The sequence below is a fragment of the Miniopterus natalensis genome, chromosome 5 (assembly GCF_054644295.1).
Source record: "Miniopterus natalensis isolate mMinNat1 chromosome 5, mMinNat1.hap1, whole genome shotgun sequence".
Lineage (NCBI taxonomy): Eukaryota > Metazoa > Chordata > Mammalia > Chiroptera > Miniopteridae > Miniopterus > Miniopterus natalensis.
In genome coordinates this window covers 49,383,327-49,400,313 of record NC_142085.1, presented here as the reverse complement: position 1 = coordinate 49,400,313, position 16,987 = coordinate 49,383,327, and the positions used below count along the sequence as shown (strand labels likewise).

General features: G+C 36.5%; 1 protein-coding gene across 2 annotated transcripts in view; it reads left to right on the top strand.

Annotated features, from left to right (window-relative positions):
- MMS22L (MMS22 like, DNA repair protein) overlaps nt 1-16,987 on the top strand; it is a 103,116-nt gene that overhangs the window by 60,709 nt on the left and 25,420 nt on the right. For both annotated transcript variants that reach the window (XR_015714577.1, XM_087817523.1), the window contains exons 15-18: nt 8,386-8,579; nt 12,958-13,108; nt 13,753-13,904; nt 14,789-14,931. Coding sequence is in view for 1 of the 2 variants with exons in the window: in XM_087817523.1 (XP_087673649.1) it covers nt 8,386-8,579; nt 12,958-13,108; nt 13,753-13,904; nt 14,789-14,931 (640 nt within the window). In the remaining variant the exon portion in view is untranslated. The remainder of the gene's footprint in view (nt 1-8,385; nt 8,580-12,957; nt 13,109-13,752; nt 13,905-14,788; nt 14,932-16,987) is intronic.

The window sequence follows — 16,987 nt, the reverse complement described above, 5'->3', positions numbered from 1 at the left end:
TGTTTTGGAGGACAGGTAGAAAAATACAATAGCTTTTCTTCAAATGACTCTTATCTTTGCAATTCATTTGTCCTAAAACAAGTCTAGAATTTCTGAGATTGTTATAGATGGTTCCTAGCAGGCTGTTTTTTCTTAAGTCTGCCTTTGCAGTGTTGCATATACTACCTGTTGGTTATACTTATAATGAAGAAAAATATTTGCTTTCCCTTCCCCATATGTGAATTCCCTAAGGTCAGGTATATATATCTTTTAATTGTTAATTGCTACATAGTAGTTAGTATATAGTGGGTAACCCTGACAAAACATAGTGGCATAAAACACCACAGCAGCAACTCTTTTATTCTCACAGATTCTTTAGGTCAGGAATTTGGAAAGCCAAGGACAGCTCGTCTCTGTTCTACCATGTCTGGGGCCTTTAACTAAGATGATTCTGTCTGGGGGTAATTCACAGGGCTGCGAACTATACCAACTGAAGGTAGAGGATCCAGTTCCTGAGTGCCTTCTTCATTAACATGTCTAGCGTTTGAGCTAGAATGGCTGGAGGACAGGCTTAGCAGGCACAGTTGACTCAACTGCTACCTAGGGCCTTTCCAAAGTGTGTTCTCAGGGTAGTTATACTTTATAGGTGGCATTTCAGGTCTCTAAGACTGAGTTTTCCCACCAAACAAGGCAGAAGCTCCCTGGTCTTTAATCACCAAGCCTTGGAGTCACATAGTGTCATGTCTGTTGGTCAAAGCAGTCACAGATCTAGATCCAAGGAGAGGCAAAGAATTTGTGGCCATGTATGATGGAATAGACAGAGAGAGAAGTAGGAGGAGCATGTGGGCTAGAGGGAGGGGAAAGTTAAAGATTGTGAGATTTGTTTATTATCACTAGTAATTATTGGCTCCAGTGTTGCTAAGTTTGATAGATCTGTGATCTCTGTTTCAAAATAAAGGCAATTTTTATAAATATTCTGTTCACATTATTGCCTGTATTGCAGATAAATATATATTCTGATTTCCTTTTTTAGCCACCAATTCCTAAGGTTTTTTCCATCTCCTTTTGTATGCAAATTCTATACATAGCTTATAATTTTAGATAAGATATAGTATATGCATGTTTGCTCAATTATAGTTAACGAGGAAGAGAATCATATTTGAAATCCCAAAGACCAGTATGCCAACATTAGTATTTTATCTAATATGTGCCTATTTTATTGTGAGACTTCTTACAGAGGCAGCCTTACCTCTGAAGTGCCTCTAATGTCAGGGACAAAGATCCTGGATCATAACTCATGATCTCACCCACGCACGTGATGTTCTGCTAGTAGGCAAACCTGGAAACTGACTAGTTTTATACTGAGACCATTTCTTACACCCACATACTTGCTATTAAATTTGGAGATGAGTTCCTGGAAATGAACACCCTAACTGAATATAAGCAGTACAGGATTATGTAGCATTACTCCTTTGGAAAGGAGTTGTCATGGTCAGGTGGTGATTGCTCTCTTATTCCTTTAGAAATTCCTAAGTCATAACATTTATCTGCCTACAGTATCTTATAGTTGTAATGTCAAAGGGCTTGAACCAAGCCTAAATGCGATCTTTACCCTTAGTTACTTCCTTGAAGGCATCTTGAGGTGCTGTAAAACTTAAATATTAATTCTAGCATGATAATTTTTCTTTGAATCTGTGTTAAGTCCAGGACTATTACTTGTTGATCATAAGTTAAACTGTTCCCCTAGACACAGACTAAATGACAAAAACAGAGACCATAACAAAATAAACTTGCTCAACTCAGAAAAGTGCAGTAGAGCACCCATTTGCTGAGAGCATTTGCACTATTTTGTGCCAGTAATGTTAGATTGGTGTGTCGTGCTTGCTTTTATTAGATGAGAACGTAAAATAGCACTCAAGCCTTGGCAAAGTGTATCACTAGTACATTGTAATGAGTAGTATGTGTATCTGTCTGTGTACCATGTCACACGTGCACATGCTTACCAGGCTGGGTTTTTTAATGAAATATTTCAAAGACAGATAGCATGGTAACATTAGCCCTGTGCAGTTACACAAAGTGTTTAAATGTATGAGTGTATAAGGTAGTCCTTGTTAGCTCTGGGTTATAGCGGGAACAAACTACTGTATTGGGAAGATACATGTGGGGTCTATAAGTTGGTTTTCTCTCTGTTGATTCTCTTCACCTGAAAGAACTGTTTACTAGTAGCTCTAACTTTCTAGGTGACATGACCCTCCATGACCTGGTCCCCATCAGTATCTTAGTTTCATTTTCCATCATTGTGCCCTTGACCTTTCGTCTTCTGGTAATACTGATGAGTCTCCTCGTACACCATGCAATTTCATGTCTCTGTGGTTCACTCATGTAATTTCAACTTTCTGAAACTTCCTTTTACTTATTTTTCAGTTTGCTAACACAACTTCCATAACCTGGTAATGGCTTGTTTATTCCAAGAAGCCTTCATCAAACCCCCCAGTTGATCCAAATGATCTTTTTTGTCCATTTTAATACTCTGTGCTTACCTTTGTCTCAGCACTGAATTGTTCATTCTTTGAGAGCAAGGACCATATTTAATAGCATCTAATACAGTACCACATGTAAGAGACATTTAAACTACCACGCAGAGTGATTCCTGAGTCAGAATGTACTCTTGGACTCTAGGTCCAGCTTTCCAACCCTTTTTGGATTTTGTTACTTAAATTTTCTATTTTCAAATCAAGTTATACTCTCCTTCTGTAGTAATTAACTGTTACTCCTGACTTTGTTTCCTCCCCCCAAAACTTAGCAGTAGCAGTTAACATAGACTACTTCTTTTTCTTTCACAAAATGGCAAATAATTACTGTTAGCTTTCTTTTTTCTTCATAAAGTAACTTGAATTAAACATTAGCTTGTACAGAAGCTTCAACATAGGTTTCTCCTGTTTCTAGTCAGTTTTTACTCTAACTCAACGATTTTCAACTGGTGTGTTGAGGCACCCTGGTGTGCCGCAAGAATTTATGAAACATGCAATACCTGGCTATTTAGTCAGGGCCACTGACCTCTTCTCCCTTAGATTGTCAAATAAAAAAAATTACAGCAGCCAACACAACAATAGCTGTCAGGTGTGAATGAATCAGAATTATACCTATTATTTTTGTCAGGTTGGCAAACTATATTTTTGGTGTGCCTCAGAATTTTAGTAATTAGCTTATGTGTGCTATGAGATAAAAAAGGTTGAAAATCTCTGCTCTAACCCATTTTTTTTGCCATTACTGGATTAATGTTTCCCCAAACGCTATTCAGCTATACCATTCATTCCTCAGTTCAAGATTCTTCAGTGGCTCCTTCTTATCTTCAGAATGAAGTCTTGAATTCTTTTTTTTTCTTCACAGCAGGATTTGCCTTAATCATTCCTGTGTCTCTTGCATCTGATACAGTGACTGGTACTGAGTAACTTCTTGTGAAGTGAAATAAAGAAAACATGACAACAAATAGGGGCCAATTTTCTATTCTTTAACGTACTGCCTCATAATGTTACTGTAAAAATTTTCAATTATAGTCACAATGGTTACGTTTTCCTTCTCCCCCAAACACCTTGCTCTTTTATATGTTCCTTTTGAGATGTAAATCATGTTACTCTTCTCCTTTTGTGGCTTGTTACCCATTTAGATTTTATCTAGAGTCCTTACCTTAGCTTACAAGACCCTATGTGATCTGGAACCCAGCTACTTCTAAATCAATTTGCTGTTCCTTCTGTGACCCACGGTGCTTCAGCCAGCTGGCCTCCTGATAGTTCCTGAGCCGGTGAAAACACCAGCCTTGGCACCTTTGCACTTGCTGTTTCTTCTTGGAATGCTCTCCCCCATATATCTTTGTGGTTCCCTCCCTTACTAATTTAGTCTTTGCTTAAATGTTGCCTTCCCAAAGGTATTTCCTGGTCATCCTAGTTGAAATATTGGCTCCCATCACTTGTTATTCCCTTACGTTGATTCTTGTTTATCCTTAAAGCTTACCACAATCTAAGATGTTAAATACCTATGTTTAATTATGTCTCTTGTTAGAAATATATATAAGCTCCAGAAGGGCAGAGACTTTGTTTTGTAACTTTGTATCCCTACTGTCTAGAACATTTGTAGTACGCGTTGAATTAGAGGGTGAATAGATTTTCTGTGCCTTTGTAGATTTTATATGCCTTTGTGCTTTTACTTTTCTCCTTTTCACCTCTTCAGTCCTTAACATGTCCTGTGAGAATTATTTCCATGCCCATTTTCTTCTGCTGCCCTGGATGATCCTTCTTCTCTGAGTTAGTATAAAACTTGTACTTTGTTTTACATTTATGCCTACAGAGTAGAGGAATGGGTCTCAACCCTCTAATGGGTCTAATACAGAATTACATATGGTCTTGGTACTCAGTAGGAACTGTGGGCTACCAGTTGCATGAGTTGAATAGGTCATATTTAATAAATGAAGCACTTATTATTGACTGGAAAATCAGAGATTGTTTATTGGGAATATATGTGTCAGCCCTATTCTAAGTGTTTGACTTTAATTAACTAATTTACTCTGTAGGAACTATTATTGTTCTCATTTCATAGACAAGAAAAGCAGGAAGATGACAGCTTAAAGTGTGGCCCATGGGCTAACAGCATCTGCCTAATATAAATGTAGACTCCCAGGCCCCTCCCCAGGCCTATTGAATCAGAATTTAAAAACAAGTAATATGCTTTGGCCTCAAACTTAGAGGTGCAGTAAGAGCTTTAGGATGGCCAAGACAGTAGTGTTGTTAAAAAGCTCTGCAAGATGTTTGTGATGGTAGTCAAGGTTGAGGACTACTGAGGTAGATCCTTGTTACTGGTGTACCATAAAATACTGTGCAGTGTTACTGAAAAACTAGTGATTTGAGACCCATAGTCTTCTTAAATGTAAGACTAAGAGAATTACAAGGGTAATTCCTAAAAGTAATCCTGTTTTATTGACCTATTTTCTTACTATACCATATTTTGGGGATGGGGCAAGCAACCTTATTTTAAGCACTTCACTGGTAGTATTCTGTAAAACCATAAGGCAGCTTTGCCACAAGCATGCTTGTTTTGCTATACTTGACACTGGATCTCTGATTTATTCTCTTCAGTCTTGCAAATTCACTTAATTGTGGGCCACAGGAAAGTTTTAAATTATCATGGCATTGACTTTTGGGATCCCTTAGAATAGTCTACTCTCCCCACAAGTGTTCAACTTTTAATGTGTGCATACCTGGTCTGCCATCTGAGATTGGATGTTATACTACTTTGTAACCACCTTTATATAGAACTTAGCATAGGAATGAATTAATACAGCAATGTGACATTTAAAACGTGTATTATTTATTTGGGTAGTAATGTGGCATTTGAGGTAGCTGTAGCATAATTGCATGGTAGTTACATTTGACTGCTTGGGTTCAAATTCTGGCTGTGCTGCTCACTAACAGTATGAGCCAGTCAAATTATTTATCTTCTCTGTACATAGATTCCTTGTCTATAAAATGGGGATAGTAATAGTACCTATAGGATTAAACTAATTAATAAAGTTCAGAGCCATAGAATAGGGCTGGCACATCTGTTCTCAATAAACAATCTTTGATTCTTTGACCAAGAATAATAATTGCTCCATTTACAGCTCTTACAACAGATGCAGTGACAGAGTAGGATTTATACTCTGGTGTTCCTGTTTCTAAAGCCCATGTCTTTCTAGATAATGCATCTATGAACATGGGTATCAGGATTTAGAAGCAGTATCGATGCAACTAAAATATTATCTTGCCTTATGGTCTAAATTTTTTACCTAAGTGGTGTGATTGATACTTTAGCAGCTCCATGGAGGATAGTAGGGCATTATTCTCATTTGACACATGAAAAACTAAGTTTTCAAAGTTTTTCAGGGTCACAAGCTACCCATTTGTCTCTTAAACAAGTGTTCATTTGGGTAATTTTCTCTACACCTTGTGGAGCCCTTATATACCTTAATGGTGCATTTTATTTGTGGTAGTCCTTGATTGTCAAAACAGTAACAAACTCCTTGCCTTGATCTCACATATCCTCTCAGTAATCCATCACCCATCACCCCCTCCTCCACATAGGCACAGGTGCGTTGGGCATCTGTTACAGGGCGGCATTGCAAGGTAGGCCTGGGCTGCTCCTTGCCAGTCTGGTTTCTGCTTTTCACCTCTTCCTGATAACTTGGGTATGTACGGAATTGGGGGTCAGGACTCAAGCTACCATTATCTCATAGTGAAGCCTTGCAGAAGCCTCTGGACTTCTATACCCGGAAGCTGTATTTTCCCCCCTCGTTTTTTGAAGACAGAATTGAATTTGATGATTTTTAGAGTAACTTCCAGCTTTAAATCTTTGTGTATTTTTTGTAGTAATGTGATAACTTTGGTTATGATATAGTCTTTCTTGGTAGTAAAGCAGATGTGAGCAACCCAAGTAGGGAGAGAAGAGAATTTATCAGTGTTTAAAATGTGTGTGTGTGTGTCTTAGTGCACAAGAGTGTATGTCTTAGTGTGTAAGGGAAAAGTACAGGCTTCAGAGTGAGATTTATGTTCAGATTTCAGGGCCAGTCCTTCTTATCCATGTGACCTTTAGGTACATTATTTTACTTTCTTGCTATCAGCTTTATCATCTATAAAGAGGATTAATGATACCTATCTCATAGAATTGTTCTGATTTTTACTTAAAATAATTTCTAGCACATAGAGGATGATCAGAAATGATACCCCTTCCTAGGGAATAGGTTTTAGTTACTGAAGAAAAGTTTACTTATTTAGAAATTGTGGGCAAAATCTATTCTATCCAAGCATAATAAGTAATTTATTATCCTTTGAAACCAGAACTTTGAAAAAGCTATAAATGGGTTGTGCAAATGGTGGTATTATTTTACTTAGACTCTGGTGTGTTGAAATGTACTCATGAACTTTGCTATGTCGAGTTAGTTGCCAAATGGATTTTTGTGATTTGATATTCATCTTACTCAAAGCTAAAGGACCTGAAATGGTTCTCTAGCCACTAGTTCAAGTTGAAAGCATCTCAGGCAGGTTTTTACACAGACAGAACATAGCAGATATTTGGTTAGCTTTTATGAGAATTGCTTGCTATGATAATCTTTCCCCAGGCATTTTTACACTTTTTTTCGGTCGGTACTTGAAGTATTAAATATTATCCAAGAATTCCAGTGTAAAGCATCACAGAGTCCAAATGTTCTATAATTGATACTTATAATAATATTTACTTATGTGTAGTTATATGAAAAGTACTAAGATGTGGCCTTGGAACCAGTTTGATCTTTTTATGGAATTACTTTAGGTACATGTACTAATTAATTCTGCATTTTGTATAGTTATTTCATGTGTTCATTTGCCCTAGATTTAAATCGTAAAGAATGTTGGAATTAATGTCATATTTCTTTCTGTTTTCAAAGTACTAATTATTTTTTAATGAAATGCTACTACTGTCAAAGGAAGCGTTCTTCCTTAGTTCCATCAGTTATTTTCACTGATTTTCCTTTAGTTGAAGAAAGAAAATCTAAGGCTGGTATTCAGGCATTTGTGATATTCTCAATTGATATAGCCATAATATAAATAGAAACAGGAGTAATATCATGGTTGTACATTTAGTTTTAAATAACCATATTATTAATTGCTGGGAATATTGCATAAATGCTTTATTTCGGATCACTATAAAATATCTTACTTAATATTTCCCCCTCTTTTATTTCTGTGTCTAAATTTTCTATTGAAATAAGCAAAAAACCCAAAACAAACAGATGATGAATCAAAATTTGAGACAGTAGTGAATTCATGTTTTGCTCTTTTATGGATAATAACTTTTTGTTTATTGTTGTGTGCTATGTGAAAATGGACCAGCGTGCTAAGATAGTTTCCATCACAGTTTTGTATAATAGTACAAGGTCTATGTCTTTTCTAAACAAGGAAAATATTTTAACTTAGAATGCTACACAGAAGCCAGATATACTTACTTTCCTCTTGGTACATCAGTGTCCTAAAGCTTTTAGGAGAAAATGGTTTAAAAAATTGTTTTCATGTCTAGATTGTACGTAAAATCACTTGTCATAGTGAGTTGCAAAATGCAGACCTTCATTCTGAAGCTGCCTGTTTCTCATTTAGATCTGACATATTAAAAAGCATATAATTAATGGTTGACAGTAATTAACATTAACTTTATGGTGCTTAATATGCCATCATTCATCCATCAAATAAGCAGAAATGCATAATGTCTTAGCATAAAGGTTTTAATTATATAAAATGGCCCTTCAGTTTTCATGTGGTATAAATGTTAAAAGTCCAAAATGTATTTAAAGATGATTTTTGTAAGCATTTGTTGGGTGCTAGCTTTATTTTTATTTCTTTTTAGGGATATGCATCAACAATTGTGTCAGGAACTTCAGAAAGAAAATGTGGACCTGGCTGTGCAGTCTTCATTGTTGGCTAAAGAGCGCCACCTTGCTGCAGCTGCCAGTGCACTATGGAGACATTTCTTTTCATTTTTGAAGAGTCAGAGAATGTTACAAACAGTGCCTTTCTCACAAGTTGCGGATACCGCTGCAGGTCAGCTTTGTAATCTGCTAATTAGTTATCATTCTGCAAACTCTGTCAGCTTTTTCTTGTTTGTTTGTTAACAAACTCTTATTTTGTAAGTGTACTAAATATTTTGACAACCAGAAAGATGAAAATAATTACATATTTTTTTAATTAGGATCCTTTGGCTTGTTTATTATTTTCCTTTTAATAAAGGTAAAAATTAAATTTTTATTTGCTAAAAAGATTTAATCTTAAAATTATTGAAAGTACATGAAATTCTCTTATGCGTGTAATATATAGAAAGTAAAGTAGCATTTGATGTATTTTAGTCCAGGTTGTTTATTTTCAGATCATATGTGTCTATAATCTCAGTCAGGTGAAGTTTCATATGTACAGAGCATGAGTAGAGCGGAAATTCTACTTCAACACCAAGTAGATGAAATCAGAATGACATCGAGTATATGGAACGTTATTGTTTGGAATTATACTAGATTCTATTTCAGGTTGTAATTTTTATTTGATTTGATTATTAGCCTGACGACATATCCTTAGGCTTTAAGGGGCTCTGAATCACATGACATTGTAGGCGAGAATCTGAACATGTGCATGTATGTAGCTTTCTCAGAGCAGGATTCAAGGGATATTTTGCCCAAAATATGTCAACAAGGACTAGAATTGACAGAGATCACTACAGTGACTGCATGTCTTTAAATGCAATTTATATGAAGTTTTGTAGTGTATTTAACTGTAATGCTTTGAAAAACCTAAGGTACCCTTGTGTGGTTGAGGAAGTCTGATCTAAAAGTGCCATATAAAAGACTGAATGATACAAATTTTAAAAGATCTTGAATTCTGGTAGCATGTCTATAATTACAACATAAAGGACGATCGATCGAAAAACTGTGACAGGGCATCGGTTTTCCAACTGCTGTAATGTCTATGAAAACAAATATTGATATTCAATCAGTATAATCAAAGCAGTCATTAGTAACCGATATTACTTATCTTTCTTCCATTCATCATTCCAGTGAACAAAAATGATAGCACACAAGTTTAGTCAGTGCTGTCCTAGGTGCTGAAAGTAAGTGGCATATACCCAAAATATGTGTGGGTTTGGGGCTTGTTTTTAAATATAGGTAGGTTAGGAGAAAAAATTTTCCTGCATTTAACACCCCCCCCCCCCCCCCCCGCAAAAAACAACAACAAAAAACCGAGTCGATGAATACACTTTTATTGCCATTGGGGAAATACCAGTAGGAAAAAAGGACTGACTCTTTTTCTCATGTATAAGCTACATGTTCTCATGGAGCTTATAGTCTAGTAGGGGGAGAGAACAATAAATAAGTAATGTATAACTTGTAATATGGTCATAAATGCTGTGGAATAAAAGAAAAACATAGGAGAGACTAGGGATAGGGAAGGCCAGAGGCAGGTTGTAATTTTAAATAGGGGTAGTCAGGAAGGCCTGAGTAAGTACCGTTTCAGCAAGCCTAATGGAGGAGAGAGACCCATGCTATGCAGAAGTCCAGAGGCAAGAGTATGTCTGGTGTGACAGAGGAACTACAGGGAAGCCATAAAAGCTTGCTTGCGTGGTATAGAAAGGGAGAGAGCAGTCAGAGATGTGATCAGAGGTAATGAGAGCTTGCCCTGGCTGGTGTCGCTTGAGCTAGTTTGTATTCTGCCTTGTACGCAGTTATAAAGACTTTCGTTTTTACTCTGAGATTGGAAGCTGTTGGAAAGTTTTGAGCAGGTGAGTGATATGATCCCTCTGGCCGCTAGACTGACAATAGACTATAGGAAGGCCAGGGGAGAAACAGGGAGGCCGCTTAGGGAACTGTTGCAACATCACAGAAACAAGCAGCTTGGGCTGAGGTGGTAGCAGTAGAGGTGGTGAGAAGTGGTCAGATTTCTAGTCTGAAGTCAGAGAAAGTATTTTAAAGGTAGAGCTGACAGAATTTTTGAAGTGGGTATGATATGGTAATCAAAATAGATCACTGTTTTGTTGAGATGAGGAAGATTGTGGCAGGAGCAGGTTTTATGAGGGAAGACTAGGATTTTGATATTGTACATTTTTTAGATCTCTCTTATAATCCCAGTAGAGATATTAAGTACACACGTTGATAATGAGCCTAGGGTTCAGGGAAGAGGTCCAAGCTGGGGATTTCAATTTGGAAATGATTGATATATAGTCTGTAAAGCTAAGCATTGGATGAGGTCGCTTATAGAGTAAGTTTTGGTGAGAAGAGAAGCTTGAGGACAAGGCCTCTTGAGTAACCAAGAAAGGAGACTACAAAAGGAATGCCGGTGAGGTAAGCGAAAACTAAGGAAGTGTGGTGCCCTGGAAATCAAGCAATAGCATTTTAAGGAAGAAGACATGATCAACAGCTCAGGTGCTGTTAATGGGTCAAGTAAGGTAGGCCTGGGAATCAGTTGTTGGATTTAGCAAGAGGGAGGCCACTGGTGACCTTGAAGAGTAGTTTTGGTGTAGTGGTAGAGGCAGAGGCCTGACTGGAGATGATTCAAGAGAAGATGTGAAAAATGGAATTGCAGACTGCGAGTATCACTGTTTATGAGAAGCAAAAAAATGGGGATGTTAGCTGGAGGGGGCTGTGGGATCAGAGAGATTTTGATAACATGGGAGAAATGTCAGCATATTTGTAATGCTGACAGGAATGTTCTGGAGCGAGGGAGAATTGATGATGATGCCTGAGTGTCACTTGTGTTTCAGTACCCAGGAAAAATGGGGTCCCATAGAGGAGCTGGCCTCAGATCATCTGTAATAACAGAAGAGAAGGCAGATTAAATAGGCCCCAGTGGAAGTGGCTGGGTAGACATGGTGAGAGCTTGTGGTAGTTCTCTTCTGATGTTTCTCATTTTTCTGTGAAGTTTTAACTAATGACATTAGCTGGAAGTGAGAATGGGGAGGAGGTGCTGGTTGATGATGGAGAGAGGAGAGAGGGTCTGCAGTGTCTGCTAGGAGAACGAAACACTGAACAGACTAGAGAAAGGTAGGAATGCGGACCAGCTCTAAGGGCCTACTTAAAGTTTGTAGTCATAAATTTAAAGTGGAACCAGTCAGCATGGTTGTTCACCAGCCATTTGCCCTGGAGTGGATACATGTAGGGAGAAAACCAAGAGTTGGTTTTTCCAGGCAAATACAACAAATCAAGTATGAAGCAAGGGAGTTGATGGTACACAGTGTAATAATGGACCATGTAGTCAAGCTGCCTAAAAAGGGAGAGGAAGGCACAGAGGCAGTGAGGGACAGAAGAAAAGGTTGTAGGGTCCATGAATTGTAGGTCCCCGTGGAATCAAAGAATTGTTGGAGGACCTACAGGAGGAAAGTTGGAAAGCTAGTTTGGTACCAGAAAGTGGGGTCCTCAAAGTTGAAATTGTGGAGAGATTGTATTTATTGTTAATGCCAAGGTCTCTTGGTATCACCGTGGGGGGTAGAGTTATTGGGGGAGAGAATTTCAAGAAACTGAAAGTCCAGGAGACTGGAAGAAAACTCATCAAGGATTATGACGAGTACTGTTAGCATGATAGTGAGCTACAGTCTTTAAGGAATGAGGGTAGGTGAACTAGGAAGCCACAGGTGAATGCAACAAGGGGAACTGGTGGATGATATAGTCAGATGATATGAGAACCAAAGCTAGAGGTTTTTAGGAGGAGGAAGGGAGAATGTTCTAGAAGCAGCAATGTAGATCAAGGAGTAAACTCACCTTATCTGTAGGGCAAATTTTATGAGAGGTTTGGAAGATTAAATGGCCATCATTTGAGAGAGCTGCCTGGAGGCAGTGCTTGATAAGGAATTTATTGACAAACATAAATTAATATAGTACAAATTAAGTTGGGGGGTTCCCTGGAAATCACAAAATAAAGTATATCTGTTTAACATGGTCAACCAAGGAATTCTAGTTCCTAGGCTTAGGTTTTGAAGAAAGCAGAGTGTCATAGATTTTTTTTTTTGTAGACTACAGTTGAATCGAAGAGAATGTGCAGTGTCTAAGGTAAGAGGGAACTTCATCTGTGGCAGGTGGCAAGTAAATTAGCCTGATTGGAGAAGAGCAGGTGCCAGAAATAGTTTTCAAAAAAGGGTTTTTGAATGAGGAAGGCACATTAGAAACATCACGTTTAGAATTTGCAATCTGAGTGAGCCATTATAGATGCATAACAATAATGCTGAGATAAATTATTCTGGGCCCTTTCTTAGAGATCTAGATGATTCCGACAGAAATTTCTTTGACAACATGAATTTATTTTAGTTTTAGCTTTTTGTTCTATGTTTCTAAATAGGACATTTTATTATTTAGGCCTAATTTTTTAATCACTATTGATGTAATTTTGGGACAGCAAAAGGATTTTAACAATTTTTCACTATAAGTTTCTCTCATTTTAAATCTAGATTTTACTTTGCTAGCAATGGACATGCCCAGCACAGCTCCATCAGATCTGCAGCCTCAACCAGTTAAAGCAATGATACAACTTTTTGGTTGGGATGATATCGTCTGCCCTAAAGTTGTAGCACGATATTTAAGTCATTTCCTCCAAAATAGGTAAGTGATTTTCTTTCAGATATGCACATCAATGTAAACTCATGCTAGATTAGTACATCAGGAAAGTAAAAATTTTCAGTTAAAACCTGATCTTTACTACAAGTACTTTCATTTTGGCAGTTCCTTGCTTTTAGATTTATCAGCATTTTGACAGTAGTAGTAGTAGGAAAGCTAACTTATGTTTCATGGCCTGCTTAAAAAAAAAATGTTACTGTCCTGGCCAGTGTGGCTCAGTCGGTTGGAGCATCTTCCCATACACCAAGGTTCTATTCCCAGTCAGGGCAGGGCACATGCCTGGGTTGTTGATTCAGTCCCCAGTAGGGGGCCTGCAGGAGTTAGCTGATCAATGACTCTCATCATTGATGTTTCCCTCTCCCCCTCTCCTTTCCTCTCTCTGAAATCAATTTTAAAAAAACAACAACAAAAAAACACATTCAAAAACAATTTAAAAAAATAAAATATCCTGTTGTGTGTATCTGTAGTGTTCATTTCCAGCAGTGCATGTCTGCATTAGTTGTGTTTGTCTGTGAGGCCAACAAGTGGGGTATGTTAGAATGTTTTTCTTCATTCCTTAATCTCTTATACTTGGAACTTATTGCCAGGTTTTATTTTTGTTTTTAATATCTATCAATTTATCTTTGCAGCATGTTATGTGAAGCACTTTCTAATTCAGGCTGTGTATCTTTTCAAACCTTAACTATAAGATCATGGATCCGTTGCATTTTGCAAATGTATATAAAAAGCCTCAGTTTACCTGATGATTTATTAGTTGATATAAATCTGGAAAAAGCAGTTGGTAAGTATTGCAGGCGTTTTGCTTTCTAGGTAAGCTAAGTATGTTTAAAATTTAACGTTTCATAAATTAAAAGATAAAAAATATTTGTAATTAGCTATGAATATAAACAAATTTATTTCCTTTTGAAGCCTATTTCTTCTTCTTGATATTTTCTTGTTACTATATATGATAAAAAAAATTTCTATAAAGATAAAAGAACTTGTTTCCTTAGAAGCCAGGAAAAAAAATGCTCTCAGATGACAACCATTTTTTTACCTTGAAGAAACTGATCACACAAAAAAGTGGAAATATGAAGTAAATAACCAGATATCACACTGTGAGAACCCTAAAAAGAAACATATCCAATTATGAATAATTCTCTCCCATTTTATTACTTTGCTTTTCTTTTGCTTTACACTTAGTCACTGATACTTGTACTTTTTTTTTTTAATATGCCCATACAGTTCTGGTTGCCTGTAGGGCATGCCTTTTCCTAACACTATTCTTTCTCTTTTTTAATTTACCTTTATTGTTGAAAATATTACAGATGTCCCTTTTTTCCCCATTATCCTAAAACTATTTTTTATGGCTGTTTATAAATTGCACAAAGGCTGGGCTGAAAAATGCTCCAGATTTGTTTTGATATTATTACATCAGTTGCCTTTATATAAATAACTTCTAGGGCTGTGTTGTTCAATCAAGTATATGTGTTTGTTTTCAAATAAAATCTTTCCTTAGTGAGAAAAACTTAATTCGAAGTTTTTAATTATGTGGAAATTTGAATTTTACAGGGAAGTATGTCATAAATGAAGAATGCTACATTCCCTGGTTTCTTATTCATATATATAAAAAATATAAATTTATATAATAAACATTATATAAACATTGTTACTTTATTTTAACAGAAAAAGAGTACATGGAACAGTTGGCCGAACTGACAAGGTTGCTGTTTAAGCTCCCAGAAGTAAAGAATATTTTCTCAGAGGCTCAAGCTGAATATCTGCCCATCCCAGAAGATCCTAAAAAAGCACTTGCCCAATTCCTTGAGGTATTTTTCACTTACTAGTCTAATTGTTCAGATCAGAGACAAGCATATTTCCAAAAACCTTGAAGTGTTCGTAACGTTTTTCTGTAAAAGGAAATATTTTCCATTGAATTTTATTATTGGGTACCTGATGTTATGAAATTCTGGAGGAATAAAAATATGAATCTAAGGTATAGTACAATTTACTCTTAAAGACAGAAGAATTACATTTAATGAAAAATAAGAGTAAAGAATGCTACATATATAAGCCTTACACTAAAGATAATCTAAATTGTAGGAATATCTTATTGTAGAAATTGCTGGATAACAATATTCTTCAGGTACTTGGGAACTAGATTTCCTTGTATATGGTCCATAATACTTCCAACTGATTGTTTACCATCCTGTAATAAACAGTGTAAATTTTACAGTAAAAATTTAATCTCTTCAGCATAAGTATCAACTACTTCATATGGTAGTGTGATTGAGGCTTTATAATTCAATCCATTTGTTTTGTCTCCATAATAAATAGTCCCATTCAATATTTTATTTTCAGTTATTGATTTTGTAGGAATCTATTTTATGTGATAGTTTTTGCTTTATAGCCTAGTTGAGGTTATTAATGTTTGGATTTGTGTTTTTCTGAGCTATTCACAGTAAAAGTTGGTTTATTTTCCCACGAAGTGGTTGGTATTTACTGCAATGCAAATAATTATAACCCATAAGCTGTTCTTATAAATGTGAAATCTTCCATTGGTTTTCATTAAGTTAAAGTAGTTATAGAACAATTCGAGATTCCATAAATAAGTCCTAAAAATACTTAGTACTAGTACATGCAAATATAAAATACACCTGTCTGTTCAGTCTTTTATTTAGTTGTTGATTGGATCTCAACCTGTGATTAATTAAATACCTGTGCTAGGAACAGTTCTGGACCAGAAAGGGAGGTAGAAGTCATGCATTTCATGATCGTTTTGAAAAGCTCTTTTAATTTAATCCAGTCCACATTAATTATCCTTTCGGCAACCAGTAAATAATAGTTGTGTGGTAAATGCTAGATAGTACGTATTATGTTAGGGTTTCTTAGGGATTTGAAGAACCAAAATAAGTAGTCCTTGATCTTACAGAACTTTTACTTGTCTGAGAATACAGAATATACTCAAAGGTTAAAATAATAATATAAGACAGTATAGGCTAAGTTCCAATTAGTTGATAGATCAGTCAGTAGATTAAGAATTCAGAGCATCTTGGTATAAGAAGTTTGAATTTTATCCTTTGAACAGTATGAAGGCTTTATAAATTTTTAAATCTGATTTGATTAAATGAGTTTTCAGGAAAATTAATAACAATAGATAAAGGGAGCATCTGAAAACTCTTTGACTTTTACCACCTGTCCCTCCAGCTCTCTGAGTGACGTCATCATGACCTTCCACTACCTCTCTAAGTGCAACATCCTCTCAAGGTCTCACTTCATTCCCTCTCCACCTGAATTATACCCCTGGGGTCCTCACTTCAACTACCCTTACCAACACCCTCACAATCTTTCGTCCTTTGTCTTTCGGTGACACCTGCAAATCCTCAAACTTGGCTTGGTGCAACCAATTACTTTATCTCCTTTGTCTTATCTGCTGAGAGCTGCAGTAGAAAAATCACCTAACTGTATATATTGGTGCCATTGTGTCCAGTTCAGGTCACTGAAATCCACCATAAGTTCCCAATAATGGTTTGAAAACTTCAGTGCTCTTCTCAGACCTTCTAACCCATCCCTAGCTAGTCTTCTCTCGATTCTTTTTGTGACTTTTCACCTCTTGCTTATTTTCAACCTTCCTCAACTTATTCTTTCATTTATTTTCTTTCCTTTTCCCACTTCACTGTTCTCCTTAACACCTCATCTTAAATTTCTCTCGACCACCTCTTATTTTTCCATCTCTACTCTTTGTGCCTCATCCATTTTTCCTCCAAGAAATCTAAGCTGGCATCTAATGCTGATAAAGAAAATCCTGGGAGAACAAATCAATTCATATCTCAAAGCTGAACTTTATAGAGGTCTTACTTGTAAGAATTTGGTAACCTCACTTTA